This window comes from Polypterus senegalus, chromosome 12 (genome assembly GCF_016835505.1).
Source record: "Polypterus senegalus isolate Bchr_013 chromosome 12, ASM1683550v1, whole genome shotgun sequence".
NCBI classification, from domain to species: domain Eukaryota; kingdom Metazoa; phylum Chordata; class Cladistia; order Polypteriformes; family Polypteridae; genus Polypterus; species Polypterus senegalus.
The window spans coordinates 90,749,188-90,773,464 of NC_053165.1; the positions used below are offsets into that span (position 1 = coordinate 90,749,188).

General features: G+C 41.3%; 1 protein-coding gene across 1 annotated transcript in view; it reads right to left on the bottom strand.

Annotated features, from left to right (window-relative positions):
- Positions 1–16,234, bottom strand: part of rdh8a (retinol dehydrogenase 8a) — a 39,524-nt gene extending 23,290 nt beyond the window's left edge. Inside the window, exon 1 of the mRNA XM_039772886.1 lies at positions 16,034–16,234. Within this exon, the coding sequence (XP_039628820.1) occupies positions 16,034–16,139 (106 nt within the window). The 5' untranslated portion in view covers positions 16,140–16,234. The remainder of the gene's footprint in view (positions 1–16,033) is intronic.
- Positions 16,235–24,277: the final 8,043 nt, after the last annotated feature.

A 24,277-nucleotide genomic window follows, 5' to 3' on the forward strand; every position in this document is an offset into this window, starting at 1 on the left:
AGGTGCTTCAAGAACATGTAGGCCCGTGGTCGCGATTGCAGGACATTTCTGCATTTGGAGAGCAACAGATGAGTTCTTGTTAAGTTGAGTTTGTTCAGTCAGTATTCAACCCTACCGATTGGAATGGAGACTCCATGTGATAGCAACACTTGAGTTCTTGTCGAGTTTGCTCAAAGCTGGCATTCAACTCCACAAAGGACATTGGAATGGAGACTCCATGTGATGGCAACACTTGAGTTCTCATTCAGTTTTTTCAAAACGGCACAGCAATTTTATTAATGTTTTACTGGACCATGGCAGTTAAGTCCATGGATGACCAGTTAAGTTCTTTTAGAGTTTCTTCAAAGTCAACATTTGACTCCACCAATTAGAATGGTGACTCCATGTGATAGCAACACCTGAGTTCTTGTGGCGTTTGCTCAAATTTGGGATTCAACTCCATCAAGAACATTGGAACGGAGACTCCATGTGATAGCACCACTTGAGTTCTCGTTGTTGACTTTGTTCAAAATGGCAAGGTAGCAGCAATTTTACTAATGTTTTACCAGACCATGGCAGTTATGTCCACAGATGACCATTTGGTTAATATCTCTATCCTCTCTTAAGATCATGAGCTTTGGATAGTGACTGTAAAAAATTAGATTGCCCAGACAAGTGGGAAAGGTTTCTACTCCTTCTCCATCTCAAAGTGAGGAGTTCGACAATATTTGTAGAACAGCTGGTCTGGATCAGGAGGACATGGTTGAGATGGTTCAAACATGTAGGCAAAATGGCTACAGGTGCCACCCATGGGTAGAGTTCAAGTCACAGCCAACTAGAAGAAGAGTGAGGGGCAGACCCTGGATGTGCTGGATGGATTATATCCCTCATCCATCCTGGAAGTATCTGGAAGACATTGCTGAGGATAGTAAGGCCTGGTCCATCCAGCTTGAGTCATATTAGGATGGGTGGAATGAGAGTAAAGATAAGTGAAAAAACACCCAGAACCTCTGGAGTTGTTGTTTTTCTTTTCACAAGCAGACCTCCATACCAAGCATTGCTTTAACTAGGGTACTGAACCTGAACCTCAAACCAGCTGACTATCCAAGCCCTGCAGCTGCTTAGGCTCTGTTCTTCAGAGATTATAACCTCCTCAATTCAATCTCCTTAATGTTAAGAAGATTTCAAAGGCTCAGGCCCATGTCCCCAGAGTGTCAATCAACGAAGCACAACTAGATTATTAAATGCCAGGACCAGATTCCATTAATCAAATATTTAACAACATCAACGCACGGCGGACATCTAGGACTGGCACATCAAGCGAGGTGTTTTTTTTTTTTGTCATTTTTCCCTTAGTTTGATGGCTCCATGTCACATCAAGAATCAAAGCCTTCATTTATAATTAATTCCAGCACCCTTTCTCATTCCAACTAATGGCGCTCGGTCCTACTCTTTGAGTTCTGGAAGCACAGCTTAAATAGAGCAGCACTTTCTCTAATGAGCCTGAGCGGATGGAAATGACACCCCGACTGGGATGATGGGAGGGCACACCGATGAGTAAAGGGTCAATGAGGGTCCGTCCAACTCTTTGGCTGAGCTAATAGAGCAACGTTCTACTGTCTCATTCACACAATTCCTGAAAGCGGTCAAGTTAACTCCTTCCAATAAATGAGCAGTTCCTGGTGACCATCTCCAGCGGAGGTCCTCAAGTGTGTCTATCACTATTTCACTATTTAAATGGAAGAGATGTGATGCTCTATCTATCTATCTATCTATCTATCTATCTATCTATCTATCTATCTATCTATCTATCTATCTATCTATCTATCTATCTATCTATCTATCTATCTAAACGTAACAATGCAGAGTCCCCAGGACTTTGGTGATCATTTTCTTTGGGTTGGTTCTGCACAGGGTGACCAGACGTCCTGATCTGAGCGGGACTGTCCTGAGTTTAACAGAGTACTGGACAAAAGCTGTATGTTGAAAAACAAAATCTTAATTCAATTTGTAAGAGCCATTGGCCAGTTATTTAAGACATGTTAACTTGATAGAAGTATTTTCTTAGTTATGTTAAATGTTTGCCTATAAATTAGTGCATAGTATATGGGAGGGTCTTATAACCCCCACATGATTAATTGAATTGGCATAGTTCGACTATTTTGTATCCCTCTGATTGCACATTAGTCTCAGTGACCTGTTTTGCCATGTGTAAGGCATGGAGGGCACACGGTTTCAAACGTGCTCAGTGTTATGGGCATAGCCGTATGTTTAGAATGAACTGAAAGTGAAGTAAAGCATAGAGAAATAACTCATCCATACTTGTAGAATCAATTGGAGTTTAACATGAAGAAACCTCTTCTTTTTGTTTCAGCTGCTCTTGTTAGGGGTTACCACAGCGGATCATCTTCTTCCATATCTTCCTGTCCTAGTCATCTTGTTCTGTTACACCCATCACCTGCATGTTCTCTCTCATCACATCCAAAAACCTTCTCTTATGCCTTCCTCTTCTCTTCTTATCTGTCAGCTCCATCCTTAACATTCTTCTCCCAATATACCCCTCATCTCTCCTCTGCACATGTCCAAACCAACGCAATCTCGCCTCACTGACTTTGTCTCCAAACCGTCCAACTTGAGCTGACCCTCTAATGTCCTCATTTCCATCCTCGTCACACCCAATGCAACTCTTAGCATCTTTAACTCTGCCACCTCCAGCTCTGTCTCCTGCTTTCTGGTCAGTGCCACCGTCTCCAGCCCATATAACATAGCTGGTCTCACTACCGTCCTGTAGACCTTCCCTTTCACTCTTGCTGATACCCGTCTGTCACAAATCACTCCTGACACTCTTCTCCATTCGCTCCACCCTGCCTGCACTCTCTTTTTCACTTCTCTTCCACAATCTCCATTACAGTAAACCCTCATTTATCGCGGTTAATCCATTCCAGACCCTACCGCGATAAATGAATTTCCACAAAGTAGGATTCTTTATTTATAAATCGAAAATTTTCACAGTTAGAGCACAGAAAGCCTGTTTAAGACCTTCTAAATACGTTTTTTTTTAACATTATTAGAGCCCTTTAGACATGAAATAACACCCTTTAGTCAAAAGTTTAAAATGTGCTCCATGACAAGACAGAGATGACAGTTCGGTCTCGCAATTAAAAGAATGCAAACATATCTTCCTCTTCAAAGGATTGCACGTAAGGAGCAGAGAATGTCAGAGAGAGAGAGAAAGAGAGAGAGAAAAGCAATCAAAAATCAATACGTGCTGTTTGGGCTTTTAAGTATGCGAAGCACCGACGGACAAAGCAGCTGCAAGGAAGGAGCAATGTGAAGGTAGTCTTTCAGCATTTTTTAGAAGAGCGTCCGTATCCTCTAGGCCAGTATGCAATCAGCCCCTCTGCTCACACCCCCTCCGTCAGGAGCAGAGAATGTCAGAGAGAGTGAGAGAGAGAGACAGAGAAAAGCAAACAATCAAAAATCAATGCGTGCTGTTTGGGCTTTCAAGTATGCGAAGCACCGAGCGGGAAGCATATCGTATATCATTGAGGAGTTTTATTTATTACGTAATACATGCTCTGATTGGGTAGCTTCTCAGCCATCCGCCAATAACGTATTGTATGAAATCAACTTGGCAAACCAAGTGAGGAAGCATGTACCATAAATTAAAAGACCCAGTGTTTGCAGAAATCCTGCGAAAAATCTGTGATATATATTTAGATATGCTTACATTTAAAATCTGTGATCTGAGAGTGAAGCCGCGAAAGTCGAAGCGCGACATAGCGAGGGATCACTGTATTCTGTACTGTTGATCCCAAGTATTTAAACTCATCCACCTTCGCCAACTCTACTCCCTGCCTCCTCGCCATTCCACTGACCTCCCTCTCATTCACACACATGTATTCTGTCTTGGTGGTCCTACTGACCTTCATTCCTCTCCTCTCCTCCTCATATCTCCACCTCTCCAGGGTCTCCTCAAGCTGCTCCCTACTCTCGCTACAGATCACAATGTTATCAGCAAACATCATAGTCCATGGGGACTCCTGTCTAATCTCATCTTTCAACCTGTCCATCACAAAATAAGAAAGGGCTCAGAGCCGATCCCTGATGTAATCCCACCTCCACCTTGAATGCATCCGTCACTCCTACTGCAGACTTCACCACAGTCACACTTCCCTCGTACATATCCTGTACAACTCTTACGTACTTCTCTGCCACTCCCGACTTCCTCATACAATACCACAATATATTTTTCTTTTTTTGTTTTTCCCTTTTTTTCTACTTGTGTAACAACCTTTCTTTATTCTTGCGTGGACTGTTTAATTTGAAATCTCACTAAACCTGTTTTTAAAAACAAACTTTTTTGGACTGACATTTCTTTTGGTACATGTTTGGCTCATGTTTAATACTGCCTTACTCACCAGCAACTACACAATTTCTATATTGAATATCTACCAGCAAGAGTGAAATGGAAGGATGGTAGTGAGACCAGCTATGTTATATGGGCTGGAGACAGTGGCACTGACCAGAAAGCAGGAGACACAGCTGGAGGTGTCAGAGTTAAAGATGGTAAGATTTGAATTGGATGTGACAAAGATGGATAAGATTAGAAATGAGGACATCAGAGAGTCAGCTCAGGCAGGACGGGTGACAGACAAAGTCGGAGAGGTGAGATTGCGTTGGTTTGGACAGGTGCAGAGGAGAGATGCTGGGTGTTTTGGGAGAAGGGTACTAAGGATAGAGCTGCCAGGGAAGAGGAACAGAGGAAGGCCTAAGAGAAGGTTTATGGATATGGTGAGAGAGGACATGCAGGTGATGGGGGGTAACAGAGCAAGATCAGAACTACAGTAGAATCAGAATCATTTTATTCTGACTTATCACTTTACCAGAATTGACTCTTAGGGTGCTTTCACACCTATAGTTCGATTGCTTTAGTCCGCACCAGTCAGAAAAATGTTACAATGTAGTAAACAGACGTGAGTACGGTTTGCTTTCACATATGACGAGTTCTAAATGAACCAAAATAGACCGTGAAGCCCATCCAAAGCGTCATACCAGGGAAACTTGTCTTTCTCTTTTCCAGAACTTCCTGTCTTGCTAAGTGCATCACGCACTTCTATATACTTCGCCCGAAGTTTTTTTGTCTTTATACAGCATTGTTCAACTGTCCGAGGATAGCCTTTCTCCCTTAGCTGCTTATTGAGCAGCGCGTTAATGCAGCTGTTTTTATGCGTCGTGGACAGTTGCTTTTGGATATGCTCATATATCTATGTTGCACTTAATTTCTTCGGCACTCCACGTTTCTCTGCGGTTTGATTTCATTGCGAGTCGATAGCTTGAAAAATTTAATGGAGTCAACAGGAAGTGTAAAGAATTTTACCCACAACCCCGTATCTCTTATACCCAAAGTGCATTAAACTATACCATTTCGTCAGATCTGGTTTGGTTGCTTTCACACCAGACGAACCGTACCAAAGTAGAGCGGATAAAGCGGTCCGAGACCACCCCTTCAGGCAGGTCTCGTATCGATTGATTTGGTAAGCACCAAAGTACATCAATGCAAATGAACCAAACCAAGGGACCAAACACGTTTGGTGCGCGCCAAATGCTGTAGGTGTGAAAGCACCCTGAAACATGGAATACAAGACAATACCAACTTAAGACAACACTTAAGTCACTGTGCAAACAACTGTACAAATACAGGTTTCTTGAATAAACTTCAATAGTACCGTCAAACAGAAAAACTACACAAAATAATAGAGATATCAAATAGTACAAGTTGAGCAAGTGTGAGGTATTTACAAACAGACAAACAGCACAGATGCCAGTTATTTGTTGTAAAAAGAGATAAACAGAGAACGGGAAGATATGGAAGGAGATGGTCCACTGTGGTGACCCTTAACGAGAGTAGCCAGGAGGAGAAGAAGAAGAAGAAGAAGAAGAAGAAGAAGAAGAAGAAGAAGAAGAAGAAGAAGAAGAAGAAGAAGAAGAAGAAGAAGAAGAAGACATTGAATATCCAGTTAAAGAGGCTCGCTGAAGTTTCGTCGACAGCCTGACGTACCGCCTTTTATGAATGTCAGCTGTTTGAATCCCGTGTGTTGGAGTACGCCGTGAGCTCGTGTCACCGTATGTTTCTCATGCTCACCGCAGCTGCACATGCTTGTGTGTAATTCATTTTGATAGTGAAGAGATACTGATAAAGACTTTTCGACTAACAAGGTAGGTCGTACCTGAATATCTGCATTCTATTTACATATATTATACGTATATTATACTAGCTGTCTCTGCTCATGTAGTAGTGAAAGACGACAAAGTTTAAAAATCAATAAATAAAAAGGTATCGCTAGCTAAGGTACACTAAGGTAGAACGACTCCCCACTCCTGACGTCATGCTTCCCCCTCTCCTCGGCCCTCAGCCTCTGTCTCGGATTAGCGTGAATATATCGCTCCTGCGAGTGAACTATGATTCTTATCGCGATGAGGTTAGTCACAAAATCAACCGGAATGTTCAAGAAAATTCTACAAAAAAACCCGATCTAACTCCGTTAAGTACTTCTCTCGTTCACTTGCTAAGCAGATGTAAGATATGCCTCGAGGCTGGCGCATTAATGAGGGGGGCCCTGCCTGGGTCCCGCCTCCCCATCCCCTCGGCCCGCAGCCTCTTTCTCAGATTTGTGCAAATATATTGGTACTAAAAGCGAACTATGATACTTAGCGCAATGAGAGACATCGCAAAATCAACAGGAATTCTACTATCAAGCAAATAATAGCAATAAGCCCAATCTAAATCCGTTAAGTATTTCTCTCGTTCACTAGCTAAGCAGATGTAAAATATGCCTCGAGGCTGGCGCAAATAAATCGGTACTACAAACAAACTATGATTCTTAGCACAATGACAGAAGTCACAAAATCAACCGGAATGTTCAAGCAAATTCTAGAAAAAAACCTGATCTAAATCCGTTAAGTAGTTACTCTCGTGAAAAGCGGGCGTAGAGACAGACAGACAGACATTGGATTTTGTATATAGAGAGATTATAGTTTCATTAAAATAATCCAATTTTTTTTTTGTCTCCCTTAGTTCCTTAACATGGCGGTTCTCAATCTGTGGGGTAACAAAAAAGGGGGGCGCAAAGATGTGAAAAAAAGAAAACAAGAATCAAAAATATGAAAAATACATCTATTGAAACCAAAACAAATTAATTTAAACTACATTCTGATACTAGAAGAATAAATATAGAGTTAGATAAATGTTGATAAAAGTTAAGTAGGTATAATAAAATTTGTAGCGATGTATCAGCAGCAAAAAATATAGGAATACATTTTATTAGGGTATCAAAAAAACGTTAGGGGGGGCGCGATTAAAACTGTTATGAAAATTCGGGTCGCGAATACTTAAAGGTTGAGAAACGCTGCTAACATCTTTTTTTTTTTTGGTTTCTTAAAATGGTGGCTGTCCCAATCTGTGATTTTGGAAATCTGGTTCTGCAGCTTTCAGGTAATAAAGAACTTCTGTCTCCTTGGACTGGCACAGTAGAAAGTGCCCGTTGGTCTGGTTTGACCTGCCATTAATGAGGTCAGGTAGTTTTGTGGCCCACACTGTGCCCGGCCCTGGATAGCCATCTCATGAAGCTCCTGACGCACGGTTCTGGTGCTGACGCCGCCCTCAATAAAGTCTCTTACATCTCCCGTCACCATCCGATCAAATGACAACTAACTGATCTCTGCATGTTATACGGCTTGAAGAGAAGCCACGTGATTGGCTGCTTGTACAGGAGGGCTATTTCCATTGACGAGCAGACGAATTTAATGAAGTTGCCACTAAGTGTAAATAAATAGTAAGAAAAAAATAAACCAACTTCCACTACGGTGGACAGAGATAATATACAGGGAGCTGTCTAATGACTAAAAAGAAAAATGGAATTTACAGTATTTGGAACAAAGCCCTGTAACTGCATGATGAGAATCGAACAAAGAAAATGTGATGTCACGGCTTCAGTGAAAAAGCAGCAGAATGGAGTTTTAGAAGAGATCAGCAGGAAAGAATCGCCCTCCTTCACTTTCACACTGAAACGTGGGCAAAGTCCAAGATGCCAAACAAAGCCGTGCTGTGTTGCGAGGAGAGCGAGCCGACCTTCTCTGGGCCCCCCCAACTGTCCGCGCTTGGAACCAGGCCTCCGTCTGGTGCTCCAATGTATCCAGCAGTTTCACAGGGGGCTCGTGCCAAAGGACAAGTCAGTACTCACGAAGGGTCCTCTCGTGTCATCCCCTCAGTGGAACTGGCTTTAAAAATGAGGAGGCGACAATCGACGCTAACAGCCGAGGATCTGAGATGCACTCAAAATTTCGTAAAAAAAAATCACAAATTTGAGATCTTTAATTAAAAAAATGTTCTCACATTTCAATAACGTGAAAATTCTGGTGGAGACACACATTATTTGTAGAGAAGAAAACGCAATTGTCACATTGATGCTAAGTTTCAGCCAGGGCCTGTTCCCTGACATTTTCTTTTATGTTTTTTTCATTTGTTTTGGAAATTATTTATTTTTACTTCATATTGCTATGTTTGTGTATGATTTATGTATTATGTATTTTTGTTTTCCTCCACTCATTAAGTTCTGCAGGTGGAACCACCCAAGAGGCGGAGCTCAATGATGTCACTACTGTGGGACTGCCCTCAGTCTTTATATTAGAGTTAATAAGATAAGTGTCTTGAATTAATATCTATCTATCTATCTATCTATCTATCTATCTATAGTGCTTTTCATATCTATCTATCTATCTATCTATCTATCTATCTATCTATCTATCTATCTATCTATCTATCTATCTATCTATCCTAACATTAATATCTATCTATCTATCTATCTATCTGACAGACCCGAGTGCTCCCAGGGTGTAATCAAGTGGCACTAGAAGTACATTCTTGGTCTGGCATAAAAGAAGCCGCTCAGCCTGATCCAGTGGAGTTGGACAAGGCTTGCCTACAGGAGAGCAGAGGAGAATTTATATATGAATTGTGAGTGCCCTTGGAAGAAAGGACTGAAAAAGATGCTTTTGTGAATAATGACATTTACTTTGAACCTTTGGCTGTGTACGTGCATTGTGTCTTGAGTTTGGGGCTCATTGGCACCCCCTGCCTGTCACAAGCCTTAAACCGCGTTTCACATGGGCTGAGCGGGTGTATAAAAGTCGCTACCACACTGTTGTTACTGGTGTTTATCCTTGTACACCAGAATAGGCTGATAAGACAGTTTTTCTTATTTTTAAACTCTTATTTGATATTTTTATTATTATTTTTTTTTTTGCCCTTTCTTCTACATGTTTTTCCACATTTTTTCTCCCTAACTGTAACAACAGGGTGGACATACAAATGCACAGAATGGTCTCCTTATATTAAGGTGGATAGACTGATTTCTCTCTGTCCGGCAGTTATTCTCTGTTAGACTTATTTAGTGTTAATGTTTGCAGTGCAGCATTGCAGCATCTATAGTATGGAGGAATATTTCGGACAAAATGAAATAAATAAATAAATGCGTAAATAAATAAAAGTACTGTGAAATGTGAGCATAAATAAATAAATGTGTCATGAAATGAGAGCCTTAATAAATAAATATGTCATGAAATGAGAGCATAAATAAATAAATGTGTCACGAAATATGTTTTTCGTTGCTTATTTATTTATTTCATTTTGTCCGTAACATTCCTGCAAACCGTCATGAAATACGGCATGAAATAAAACTGTCACTTTCACTCATCAAAGTTGAGAGGGTGGGCTCTAACACGCCCTCTAGTTACTGATTGGTGAATCGATAGCACAAGAATTAATTAGAAAAATGCTTACTACTGCCGATGAAATGGATTCTGCCGAAGATATTACGTATTTCAGAGAGAGAATTGAAGATTTATCGGAAGAAATTACAATGTTTCTTCAAGGTGTTCTATTGACTCAGCTGGAATGTCAAAGGACGGACGTCCAGAGCAGGGTACTGCATCACCTGAACTGGAGTGTAGTCGAGTCCGTTCCACCTGTTCTTCGATAATTTCAAAAACAGTTTCATCTATATCGGAGTCTAAAAGGGCCGCCAACATTGTAATTTCTTCCGATTAATCTTCAATTCTCTCTCTGAAATACGTAATATCTTCGGCAGGATCCATTTCATCGGCAGTAGTAAGCATTTTTCTAATTAATTCTTGTGCTATCGATTCACCAATCAGTAACTAGAGGGCGTGTTAGAGCCCACCCTCTCAACTTTGACGAGTGAAAGTGACAGTTTTATTTCACGCCGTATTTCATGACGGTTTGCAGGAATGTTACGGACAAAATGAAATAAATAAATAAGCAACGAAAAACATATTTTGTGACACATTTATTTATTTATGCTCTCATTTCATGACATATTTATTTATTAAGGCTCTCATTTCATGACACATTTATTTATTTATGCTCACATTTCACAGTACTTTTATTTATTTACGCATTTATTTATTTATTTATTTCATTTTGTCCGAAATATTCCTCCATACTATTGGAGTGTATTTTGTAATGCATATAATAATGAAATGCATTTCTTTTTTCATTCATACAGACGGTACATCACAAATATTAGCGCTGCTTTTAGAAATCCCATACCAAATGTAATATAATAGAGACATACCAAGCAGATGGTCTCACAGATACACAGACACTTGTGCTCTTATTAAGGTGGATAAGCTGATTTCTGTCCATCCAGCAGTTACTGTCATTTTTCATTCCAACAAATGGGGCATCACAAACATTTGCACTGCTTTTACAAATCCCATACCAAAAGGCATATAACAGAGGCATTCCAACCAGATGGTCTCACAAATACACAGAGACTTGTCTTCTTATTAAGTGGATGAACTGATTTCTGTTTATCTAGCCGCTACCCTAATTTTTCATTCAAACAGCACAAAAATTAGCACTGCTTTTACAAATCCCATACCAACTGGAACTTTAACAGAGACATACCTACTGGATGGACACACAGAATCACAGACACGAGTCCTTTTTTCTATTGATCCATTATCCAACCCACTATATTCTAACTACAGGGTCATGGGGGTCTGCTGGAGCCAATCCCAGCCGACACAGGGCGCAAGGCAGGAACAAATCCCCGGGCAGGGCGCCAGCCCACCACAGATTCCTTTTATTAAGGTGCACATTTTAAGATGGACCAATAACAGGGCACGTGCAAAATTTTGTGAAATTCAGTTCAGCCATAGTTGTGTGATTAGCAAACAAACCAACACAGAAACAAATGGAAATGGCATACGGTTTTATTTATGTATAAATTTTATATTAGGGTGACTACCTCAGGGTCACATGAAAAGTCGGGGCTAGTAGGTGGACCAGACAGCCCTTACGGTTTTCAGTTATGTCACAAGGAGATACTGGATACACTTAAGGGTACACATGCCTGCTCTAAACCACGGCGAGATACTCCTAATAAACCAGAACGTATAAAAGCAGCAAGTCTAATAAACGCACACCCATAGACGCAGCTCGCCCTTATCACTTAGCCACAGCCCAAAAGCAAAGCAGCAGCCTCCATTTGATAACAAGCCGCTCTGTATTTGCGGAGGGACTTAGCAGAGAGCTGGCAGACTTGCATCTCCTGAGCGCCCTTTAAAAAAGAGTGTGCATTCAAATGATAATGACCCCTCCATGAAAGGCCGGGGGTCTTACAGAGCAACAATAAGAACGCATTTATTTACAGTAATCGTGCTGGGCTCCATTCATCATCCGACTCGAAGGTTACATGCCGACACAGGAGTGAGAGGGTGGGCACTGAGGCTGCTGCAGCTCTTCTTAACTCGTGCGGGGGCTTACACTCTCGCATCGAGCAACTTAAGTCAACGCTCCCACCATCACGTGAAACTCCTCAAGAAGGAAGACCACATTGCTGCTTTCACCCAAAATCACCCTTGTCTGCCCTGCCATAAGTGCCCGGGCACTGCGCTGCACATTACTTCACTACAGTCCACATTACTCCATGAAAGAAGAAGAGCACCTAAAAAAGGTTCTCCATCTTCAGCAGCTATTATTTGAGAACAAAAAGTGATTCATGAAAAACGAAATAACTGAGAACTTGGACGGGAACTGATTTACTGCAAATGCCGCACTCGTCGTAAAGATTTAAATTTTTAGTCTCGAAACACACAACTCTGTGTCAAACGTTGTATCAGTGTTTCAAAGCCACTCGTGGGTCATCACAAGTTCTTATCGTTTGTAATGGTAGTGGGCCGTGACGATCGTGCTTGTTCTCTCCCTCTCTGCTTTGACGTTTGCGTTCGATTCACCAGGGGGTGCTCTGAACTGAAAGGCTAACAGAATACCACCGAGCGACGGCTGCGGCCCCTCACAAGCTGGGGTTCTGCTTCACCCCTGCTATTTGTGCATTGGCCCCAATATAAAATATTAGGCACAGCACCGTCCTGGTTCTGCTCCCTGCAGCTCTGCTCTGCTGTCCGATTATGAACTGCAGTTCCCTTTCTAACCCTACGCCATCCTTCAATGACTTAGGGGGAACTGCAACATCACGTGTGCTGCGCCTCAAGTGGAAAGCAACTACTGGGGATACTCTGATTAGGGGAATGCACTGGCACTCCCTCATAGGCATCACCCATGTAACTTCAAGTACTGTGGGTACAGGGTACACTAAGAAACACTGCCAGCACTCAAAGGGGAAACGGAAGAGCTGCCAGTACTCCACGCTGGTGGGCAGCGGCCCTCTTCAAGTGTTAATTGGGTCCTTAATTAGTTCAAACTCCTTTTAGCTGCAGGGTGATAACATCTGTTCTTTACAATAAAAACAATGTGCAGGGAGGAAACTTATACTGGAAGTAATGGGGAGCTCGGTCGAGGCCAGGGGTCGGCAACCACACGCGGCTCTTTATCATGTCTTAACATAATATTTGATAATACTTTTGTGAAGATCAAATTTATAGGTTAATACTATTTTTCATTTAGACATTTCTTTAGTTTTATGTGTATCAGGGGGTCTATCACGCACCTTTGACACGCTTCACCTCTTAACCTCTTAATCTACACTTTCCTCAAAGTCTTCGGTCAAATGATATGCTTTTTATTCGGTACCTGACATTGGATGGTCGCTTCAACCTTTATTGGGATTCCTAATTCTATCATATACTTTTTGTGGTTAATTGTCACCATGCCTTCCCAGGTGTTTGCAAACATTATTATATTTTCTCTTATTTACATATGATAGCCCGCTGAGTTCGGAGTCTTGCAGACATTTTGCATTCCTCGCTCGGCTCGAGCCGAATTAACTTTACTCAAGTAGTTGATAGATAGATAGATAGATAGATAGATAGATAGATAGATAGATAGATAGATAGATAGATAGATAGATAGATAATGCAAGTCATTATATATATGGTGATCCTGATCTAATTATGCAATTTTCATTACACTATAACTTATTACATTTATTACATAGCAAATCACCCGAAAAATCCCGGACCATCGACAAGTGGAAGAACTGACGACATGAAGAATTGTCTTCACGCCGAACTGGAAACATTCCCGTATAAATCAAAGTCATCCAGATGATCTGGATCTGCATAATTAGATCTGGACCACCCTTTAGATTCATATGCATATAGATATGAAAGGCACTATATATGATAGATAGATAGATAGATAGATAGATAGATAGATAGATAGATAGATAGATAGATAGATAGATAGATAGATAGATATTAATTTTAGTATAGTAGGCAGGATAAGATAGATAGATAGATAGATAGATAGATAGATAGATAGATAATGCAAGTCACTATATAGATTCATATACATATAGATAGATAGATAGATAGATAGATAGATAGATAGATAGATAGATAGATAGATATGAACTATATTTATAGATAGATAGATAGATAGATAGATAGATAGATAGATAGATTCCATTAACTGTATATTATTACAGCAGAAAAAAAAAAACCCTGTAATGCAATAAACGGTTAAAACAATTATTTTTTTAGCACATAAAAGTGTACGTACAATATATATACATTAAAACACTGATTCCTAATGTGTAAGTCCGTTTTATGAATAATCATTTTATTGCGGTAAAGTCACATTAGCACAAAATTCTATATTTGCATAACATTAGTATCCTTCTATATAAAAGCGGTCGGGTGTCCTTCCGTCCTGTTTCACACACGCCCCGTCCATTTTGCAATGCACGATGGGATTTGTAGTTTCGTTTTTTCAGGTAAAAGATGATTTTCTACTCCAGACTGTGCGATATCTTCTTCTTCTTTCTTACTATATAAAAGCGGTCGGGATTGTCCTTCCGTCCCATGAGTGGAAAGCGTAGCGGTATTCCGCTTATCACAGACTTGCTACTTGCAGCTTGAGGTACGAAGCGACATGATGTGAGCAGAGTTCTGGTGCTCCCATCGTTCCCTTGCTTTTGTGCGCGATGCGCTGGAAAAATAGACAAAATTATGTCTCTGGAAATAATTAATGTTGATGGAGTACAAATGCCACACCGCGTAGTAAATATCAGGGGGGTTCAAAAGGGCGACCTCAATATAGAAAAAAGTTTAAATTTCATCACAAAAATAACAGAAACTACGAGTATTAAAGTAATACTGCTCAAATGCAATATAACCAATTTAATGAGTTTGTATAAAATATCAAATTGATCTACAGTACATATTGAATTGCCTTACGAAGTGGTCAACATAAAAGTCGGTCGCCTTAAAAGGCGGGTCAGCCTAGTATTTACATAAGGACCGCCCCTTTGTTTTTAACGCCGCGAATTGCTTCTGATGACCGCCACACGTTTGCAATGTGGGAAACAAACATTTAAACATTATTATTATTATTATTATTATTATTATTATTATTATTATTATTGATGGCGGTTAAGAACGCTGATTTATGGTACTGACGAACCTGCAGGCACATGTAGGCAGGGCCGGATTAAGGTGGGTGCTACTGATGCTGCAGCATTAGGCCCAATTTCGTCTTAATCCGGCCCTGCATGTAGGCACACCGTAAATATGACAAACAATTTGTCTTTCCCACCACACAACACGCAGGACTTTCGTTATGCACTGGTTTCATTTAAGTGTGTTCAATGATATTAGTTTTTATTAATAGGGTTTTAAGTTTGGAGCTGTGTGTTATAGGCGTGCTGTAACTTAATAAGTACATCACCCGATTAGTAAATCCGAGTTGTTTTGGTCAGAGATAACTGTATCCCATATTTTAAAGTACCGAATGAAGCAGATCACTTTTAATGTTAATGACGATTGAATTCTAATTGATGATTGCGTTCATTTTACTGCGGCAGACCGCACACTTTTCTATTCTTCCGCCAGTTTTTGACTGTTAAATGATTGTCAGCTCAGCTGTCAGTCATTCTTCCGTTCAATTGCGGCTAAATTGTTGACAATGTAAATTGCCAATACACAGAAACATGTTTGTGTAATTATGGTATGCAAATTCCAATGCAATACATTTGTTTATGGGTATATTCAACTAATAGAGTAAATGTAGATGAATTGCTTTCTATAGGAAATGAAATGCATCAGTAAATGCCGGTGATTTGTACAGTAGTAAATTACGAAACATCTGCAGCGTGGACACAAAATGGACCTTGAACTGTTTTTGTTATGCAGTATTAACCACTTATTACTATGAAGTGAATGAGCTTTGAAAAAAAGAATGATAAACAAGTTACTAAGGTATAAGTCCCGGACCTTGGCGTGTTTTATAAACCACGTTTACTTGTAACTTTTGCGCTTTGGAGTTAAAGTTCACGGCAAACGGCGCTATATAACAGATGGACAGACGGATAACTTTTTTTAGTTTATTTTTTTTTAGCACCCCAAAAAGTCACAGCACATTTAATAAGAGTTCCTAACATGGTTAGAAGTCTTCTCCCTCGCTACACAACCCCAACGCGGAGGAGCGATAAGGTCTCGTGAGTCGAGCGGGCAGCCCGGAGCCGCCTGTTGCTTCAGCGGTCATACAGGAGGTGAGCTGCGCACTTACCGTAGAAGCGCCGCTGAGTATCCCGGGCCAGCAGCACTGCTAGACGCAGCCCGATCCCCGACGAGCAGCCCGTAATCAGCACCACTTTCTGCCCGTCGGTCGCCATTGAATTACCCGTATGGGATTCACAAAGAGTGAGAAGAAGCGCGCGACTGTCACAGGCTCTAAAAGCGCTGCGGATCAACGCGAGGTGGCCCGAGTAATGCGATCACATGACCTCAGCGCGAGCCAGGGCTCACGGTCACCTAGCGGGACTCCGCTCCGCCACTGGGGATTTGTCTTCTGCAGGGCATCGCTGGCTCCGTGCCCGTTTGACTTGGTGCCTGGGCAAGCGGCCTGGCGGCGTCCACTTCTCATTTCTCGGTCAGACTCCTAGCGAGCAGAAAACAATAGCAGTATTGATGTCGCGAAAGTTTTTCAACTTACTTGATAAAGCGGTTTGTGAAGGCATACTGTATGAAAGGCACTATATAAAACCAATTGTGAGGCCTGGGGTTAGATGGATTGGTGATGAAAAACTGTCCTGAACTGGCAGTGGTGCCCCCAGGTTTCCTCGCATATAAGAAGACCCGCAGGTAGGCCAACTGACGACTCCAAACTGGACCACTGTGTGTGGGGAGAATGGAACCCCTAAATAGCAGAAAGAGATTGGTTTCTAAAATTCTCTCTCTTTTTCTTGTATTAAAATGTTGACATACATCTGTCATTATAGGGAGGCCTGGTCACTAGAAGAGGTGGGAAATAAATTATGATAATATTTAGGACTTTGAAGCATATAACGTACATCTAGTGCCTTGTAAGAATTCAGACCCCTTCGCTTATCTCACAATTTGTGGTGCAGCCTTGTGTTAAAATCATTTCAGTTCATTTTTTTCCCCCATCAGTCCACACCCAGTACCCCAGAATGACAAAGTGAAAAGAGGATGGTATCAATGATAAAAAAACTGTAATGTACCATTGTCACGAATATTCAGGCCCTTTCCTCAATACATTGTAGAAGCCCAATTGGCGGCAATTCCAGCACAGAATCATCTTGGGTTTACACACAGCAAGCTTCACACACATCTGGATTTGGGGATTTTCTGCCATTCATCTCTTCAGGTCCTTCCAAGGTCTGCCTGGTTGGATAGAGACCATCATTGTAGTGGACAGCTATTTTTAAGTCAGTATACAGTATATAGAGAGTGGCCTGTAGAGGTCGTAGCAGAACCCAAAAGAAAAGACAACTTCCAGAGTACCCAGTACTTTTACAGCCAGCAGAGGACCACTACTTAGTCCAGTGGGGGAACTCTCCGCAGCCACAGAGCAGATTCCACATATCCCACCATTATCCTGAGCATCCTGACTGGGATGCCTCTCCATCTCGTTGCTCCCTTCAGCATGGTGTCCTTCTGGCTGGATAAGGTAGGACCTTCAATTCCAGCAGGTTGGTCAGTCCACCTGTGTACATTACTATATATATATATATATATATATATATATATATATATATGTGTGTGTGTGTGTGTATGTGTATATTTATATATATACAGTTTATAAATATATTTATATATATATATATATATATATATATATATATATATATATATATATATATATATATATATATATAGATAGATAGTGAGAGAGACCACAAAGGTGGAACGCACGCTAAGGAGATGCAAACGGATCAGCTGCTGGCTTGCTGCTAGCTGCTACTGAGCTGCGTGATCTGCATATTGTGCTGCACGTCGATCATTTAAAAGCCTGTACAGCAGCTGCCTCACTTCCTTGTCTTGCAGGACATTAAAGTGTCTCTAAAAAATACTTTGTAAGTAGAGCATGACGTGCAAGAAGTCTCGTGGGACTTCAAAGTGTCTTTCCGAGATGATCACGTCTCGACCCAAGATTTTTTTATATAATAAAAAATAATATATTGTCACGCACGAGCGCATCGGGAGCAGTTGAAAGACCTGACGCGCACCGCGATAAACCCTGCTGGGGGACGAAGACAGCGTACTAACCTCTCTCTCCTTTCTTCCATAGAAAAGATGAAGCGACGTTGCTGTAAAACAACCCGGAATACACAACGGTCTCCACTTCCGGGTTCCTTTCTTCCCTCTGGTCCCCTAAAGATGACGTCAACCTCCAATAAACCATCACGCCTTCCCAGCAGCCATCACGCCTGATTTCCGGTCCATCCCTTTATATTGTCCCTCCAACCTGCCATGTTTGTCTTATGATTTTGGTACATTTATGTCTGAGAGAAAAGACCTGTATTTTTTGTTACAGTATACAGGGCAAAACCCCAAACCTTTATGCGACTGTTGTGTGTTTCTTTTACAATATATGTATATATGTTACATAGTTTACTGTTAAATAATGCAAAGAGTAGGCGACACGTGTTTCGCCCTCATTTGGGCTCATCAGGCGTACACACTCTACTGCTCCCCTCTTTGGGATCGAACCTCGGACATCAGCGTCAGAGATGAACCTCTTTACGCTACGCCACGGCGTGTGGTTCGTTTATTTGACAGCCTGTAGGTCCGGAGTAATTACATTCATTGTATTCGTAGTCTGAGTAGTGTTTCGCCCTCATTTGGGCTCATCAGACGTCTGAAGTTCGATCCCCAAGAGGAGAGTAGTGGAGTGTGTACGCTTGATGAGCCCAGAATTAGGGTGAAACACGTGTTGCATACTCTTTGCATTATTTGACAGTAAACTATGTAACATTCCATGATCTGCTTCTCACAACTGAAGACGGCACTGTGGCAGATGTTTGCCGAATGACAGATCAACCACATGCGTCACCTGGTAGGTAACCACCCATACAATTCAGGTTGGGACTCAGACTATGAATGCAATGAATATATATATATATATATATATATATATATATATATATATATATATATATATATATATATATATATATATATATATATATATATTATAACAAACTTAGAGCCAAACAGAAGAAAGGTTTGGGGTTTTCCGGCCCGTATATTGTCTACAATCCAGCTCCTAATAAACAGAAATGGTCAGAACAGAAAAACAAAACAATTGCATACTGATACATACTAGGCGTTGGCGGCCATTTTATATGGGAGGAGCCGGAAGTGGAGGAATGCTGGGAAGGAGGCGTGAGGGATGCCGGGACTGGTGACGTCAGGGAAGATGGCGGAGGAAGGGCGGAAGTAGACGCACTGCGGTATAGTGGCTCATGGCGGAGCGTCTTTACTTCTGGAAAACAAAGGAAAAGGTTAGTACCCCCATTCCCGCGTGACGTCTCTCGATGTGTTTTAAGGTCCCTCCGCGGCCTCCTAGTTGCGCATGCGTGACAATATATATTCTGTATATATATATATATATATATATATATATAGAGAGAGAGAGAGAGAGAGAGAGAGAGGGAGGGAGAGAGACCACAAGGGGGTGCCACTGATCCCCAAACTTCAGACAAAATGCTGCCCAACACAATTCTGGGATCAAATAAAAGTTTTTAATTTTTTACCAATACTTTTACAGGCAAATGTCAGCCCAAACAATCCAAAACAACTAAAATGTATTTTATACACAGTATATGATGGCCACAGTGGGGAGCACCAGAGCCACAAACCCTTAACACAACTTCTACAAACACAGTTCCAGGACAATGTCCTTTATTAAATAAATACATTATTCCATGGCTCCTTTGATGATCAATGGTTCTTTCTTCTTTTTAATGCCACCACTGTTCCCAGGTGAGTTTTTATCCGACTCCTCTTCCAACTCAGCTCTCTCATACTAACTGACCAGGGAGTACTTCCTTTGCTCAATCAATCTCCTCCGGGAAGCACTTCCGGGTTGGAAGGAACCACGGCATTCCTTGTGTGGTCAATATCCAACAGATCTTGTTGGCAGTTCCCAGAGAAACCAACAGGGCAGCATCATGGAACCATAACTCCAATGCAGTCCTGTGGGCATCAATACTAGGATTCGCCAGATATCATGGCTGCAGCCCAGTGTATGAGGGCAAGAATGCTCTGCTCACAGGAGGCGATCACCCACTGCCCTGTTCTTCTAGACTTCTGGACCCAATCAAGGTGTCTTTCCTGGGCTGCTGGCTCACCAGTTTCAGATTAATTGTTGCGGTAGTGTCCATTCATGTCCATGTCCTGGTGCAGAAGGGAAATTTCTCAGCTCCCTTGCCAACTTTCTTTTTGAATGGCCTCCTGGCCAGGCAAGACAGTGAGGGTCCATCCTGGCTGGGACACCTGAGACTCCAGTTCGTCCATCATAATATACTTTATGGATTCTAAACAAGGAGGAAGAGTGCTAAGCTTCATTTTGGTTTCTGAAGTGCCTATGTGCCACCGAGTTTTGGTTCTCCAGCTTGCCCTCGTGTCTTGTTTGCCCGGTCACTCTGATTATTCTTACTTCTCTGTACATTTGGCCACACATTTGCAGCTGCTGGTTATGTGTTCTCTTCTCACAATGACATCTGGATGTGAACATCTCTTTACACTATTAAAGTCAGTTCTGGTTCAGCCAATAAACATTTCCCCACAGGTGACGATTGCTAGTTTAAATTTTTCAATTAGAGACTTAAAGTCATCTTTTATGAGTTTTATTTTCAGTTGAATGTATTGGAAGGACCTCGTTGATCTTGGATTATGTAAATCTGATAAGGTTATTCTTATCTCTATGTGGCTGACTCCTTTATCCAAGGTGACTTCCAAGCGCAGTACTTATTAGAACAAAGCATAAAGTAAGGAAGTCAGAGGAGGAAACTGAAGAAGCACCCTGGTTTGTTTGGAGTCCATCCACTGTGCCACACTGCTTACCACATTACGGTGTGTTCATGGTCACAGAGAGCCTCACGCAATGTCCGTCATTAAAGTCTTCACTTAGGTCATGCTTTTCCTGACTAAAAGATACTCTCTACTATGAAATCTTTATAATCGACCATGATTCATGATTTTTCTTACTTAAACATTTACCCATAAGCACAAAGACAAAAGCTCTGTGGATAACTTCTTATGGTTTTAACGGTGCCAACTCCCATTACCGTGGAGACGTCTGAACACAAAGACGCTCGCTGTCTTAATCAGCTGGCAGGCTCACACACAAAGTCACATGTTCTGGAGGGCCACAGATGCACTTTTAACTGTGTCATGTCTGATAAGCTGAGTAATATGATAAACGAGCAAACTCTGACACCAGCGTTATCTCGAATGGCTCAGACCTTGTCAGCAAAGAGTATAGTCTGATGATTGTGGCAACAATCCTGAAAATGTATTCGATGTTCCCATTCACCTTTATATTTATCTTTCCTACTTGCTGTGCTCTCTATCGAAGACAGGTTGAAATCTAAATAATCAATGTAGACCTCAATGTTAACATTTGCAATGCACTGTCCAGTGTAATACAAGTAGTAATAAAATGCAATGCATTTTCCTTTCCAACAGATGGCATGTCCATTATACGCCATTTGGTTTGGGAGTTGTAAAAGCAGTGGTAAAGTTTGCGATGTGCCATCTGCTGTCTAATGGATGGTGAGCAACCAAACAAACACGCAGATTCACTGACACTTGTCCATTTATTAAGGTGCGTAGTCTAAGCTGTATACAATAGGTGGGATGGCCCACAGTGGAATTACCAACTCAAGTAGGATTTAGTTTTTTTTTGTTTTTTTTTTGTCTTTTTGTTATTATTATTTCTTGTTTTGCTGGTTACTAGATTTTCTTTTTATTTGGACATACATATTGGGCAAATCCTTTTTTGCTCTTTTGAGCATTTTGCTCATTTTTCCTATCTTGTAAAATAAATTCCTCCTTTCTAAAGATCCTCTGTCGCCATTCTGTTTAGAAGCCAGGGGTTTGGAGTTATCCATTCCATTGTAGGGCATTTTGATATCTCTTTAAGGTGTTTCTTTACACTTTGAATTCTTAAGCCAGATTTTCTTACTTTGGCCCTAACCAAGCCGAAGCCGGAAGGCTGTGTTCAGGAGCAAGACACACTAGGTGAACCTCATTTGAGCTGCCTAGTGAAGGTACTGGCCTGCCTTTATAGGTCTTTTAGGTCCCCTCACACCATCTTCTTCATGTGTGTGACTTCTAAGCATAGTACATTTTGAAATGATAAACCAAATTTACTCATTTTGGGCCTAGCCAGGCCAAAGCCATCAGGTAGAGGTCAGGAGCAAGCCAGACTAGTTATGTTTCATCTGGCTGGCTATTGAAGGCACTGACCTGCCTTTATAAGTCTTTTAGGACCCCTAACACTATTTCTATTATGTATGTGACTTCCAAGCACAGAACATTTTGAATTGTTAAACCAATTTTCATCATTTTGGGTCTAGCCAGGCCAAAGCCAACAGGTAGAGGTCAGGAGCAAGCCAGACTAGTTGTGCTTTATCTGACTGGCTATTGAAGGCACTGACCTGCCTTTATAAGTCTTTTAGGACCCCTCACACCATCTTCTTCATGTATGTGACTTCCAAGCGCAGAACATTTTGAATTGTTAAACCAATTTTCCTCATTTTGGGTCTAGTCAGGTCAAAGCCATCAGTTAGAGGTCAGGAGCAAGCCAGACTAGTTATGTTTCATCTGGCTGGCTATTGAAGGCACTGACCTGCCTTTATAAGTCTTTTAGGACCCCTAACACTATTTCTATTATGTATGTGACTTCCAAGCACAGAACATTTTGAATTGTTAAACCAATTTTCATCATTTTGGGTCTAGCCAGGCCAAAGCCAACAAGTAGAGGTCAGGAGCAAGCCAGACTAGCTATGCTTCATCTGCCTAGCTATTGAAGGTATTGACCTGCCTTTATAAGTCTTTCAGGACCCCTCACTCCATTTTCGTCATGTTGGTGAGTTCTGTAGCTCATCATAATTAAATTACTTTATAACCTATGGGTCATACAAGGGCCCTCATATTACCAGGGCTAAATATTTAAGAAATAGTTACCCAGGAAAGTAAACCCCTTGTCCTAGGCTGTTCTCTTTCCTCGACCACAATCAATGTGTAAAGAAAGTATAATGATCAGATATCCAAAGATAAAAAGAAATTCATTATATTGTAAGTTATGATGTAAAAAACAAGCACACTTCACAGCAATTCCATTTATATAGTAATGTAAAGACATATATAAGGAAAGCAAAGTAACCCAATTAATACTTTGCGCTTTCCCCAACTATAACAACGTCAAATTATTTTCACAACATTAGACACAGCAAACCCCCACAGAAACCCCTCTGGCATGGCGTGTCACATGGAGTCACAACCAAACCGCGGGGTGCACTTATAAAATAGTGCAGCTCAGATTTATGAGTGTAGGTGAGTCAGTGAAAGAAAAGCTGCATTCCATTGACCTAGGAAGTTGGATGTTAGAGCTGGGAATTACATCATGCCAGCCAAAACCTTTGCTGTGCTTGTTCCATCTGAACAAACAGCAGTTGATAACAATGCATTATAAGGTATTTTGCATATCCAAACGCCATAGCATTTAAAAATGTACAACAAAGACACACAACAAGCATTTGAACCCCACACACGGCACAAACACATCGACTGTAATATTGTGTCACTACTCCTTTTGGAGTTCAAAGCAGTTTACAAATTAATCCTGCCGACTATGCCAATTGTGCAGTATCATGGAAAATGCGTTTTCCTTTCGTATTGACTTTAAACTTTACACACTTTGTTGTGTGGTAACATATACTCCAAACTGTAGTGCTGTAGTGTTGGACAGTGCTGTGTGTACGACTGATTTAACGAGACACAAATAGACAGAAGCACTGCTAAACAGGATGATACTACAGCTTCCGATAAAGCTTGCAGTGCACATCGCCAATTTGGATGGACATCATTATCTGAAGTCGGACAAACTCAAGCTTGACAGACCAGCCCTGAGTTTCTCAGTTTGAAATCCAACTTATGGGGGTGTTCCAGTTGAAAATTCCAACCAAGAACTCGAGAATTTCAACTTCCTACTTCAAATGAAATGTAGCCAAAGACATGCACTTAATGGAGAACGGGCTGATTAATTATTCAGTGCAGCCATCCCTCATTGGTGTCTCTGTGGGCAGATTAACACAGTACCTACAGTCGGGGTCTAAAGAACTGAGTTCAGAGAGAAGGCGGAACGTCAGAAATGAAAGATAGAAACGAAGAAGGTTTAAAAATGAGAGGATCAGCAGAGTGACCAGTGCGAAAGAGACAAGGGACTGGGCTGGTGAGTCACACAGGGGGGTGAGCAATGGGTAACATTCTGAAGCAA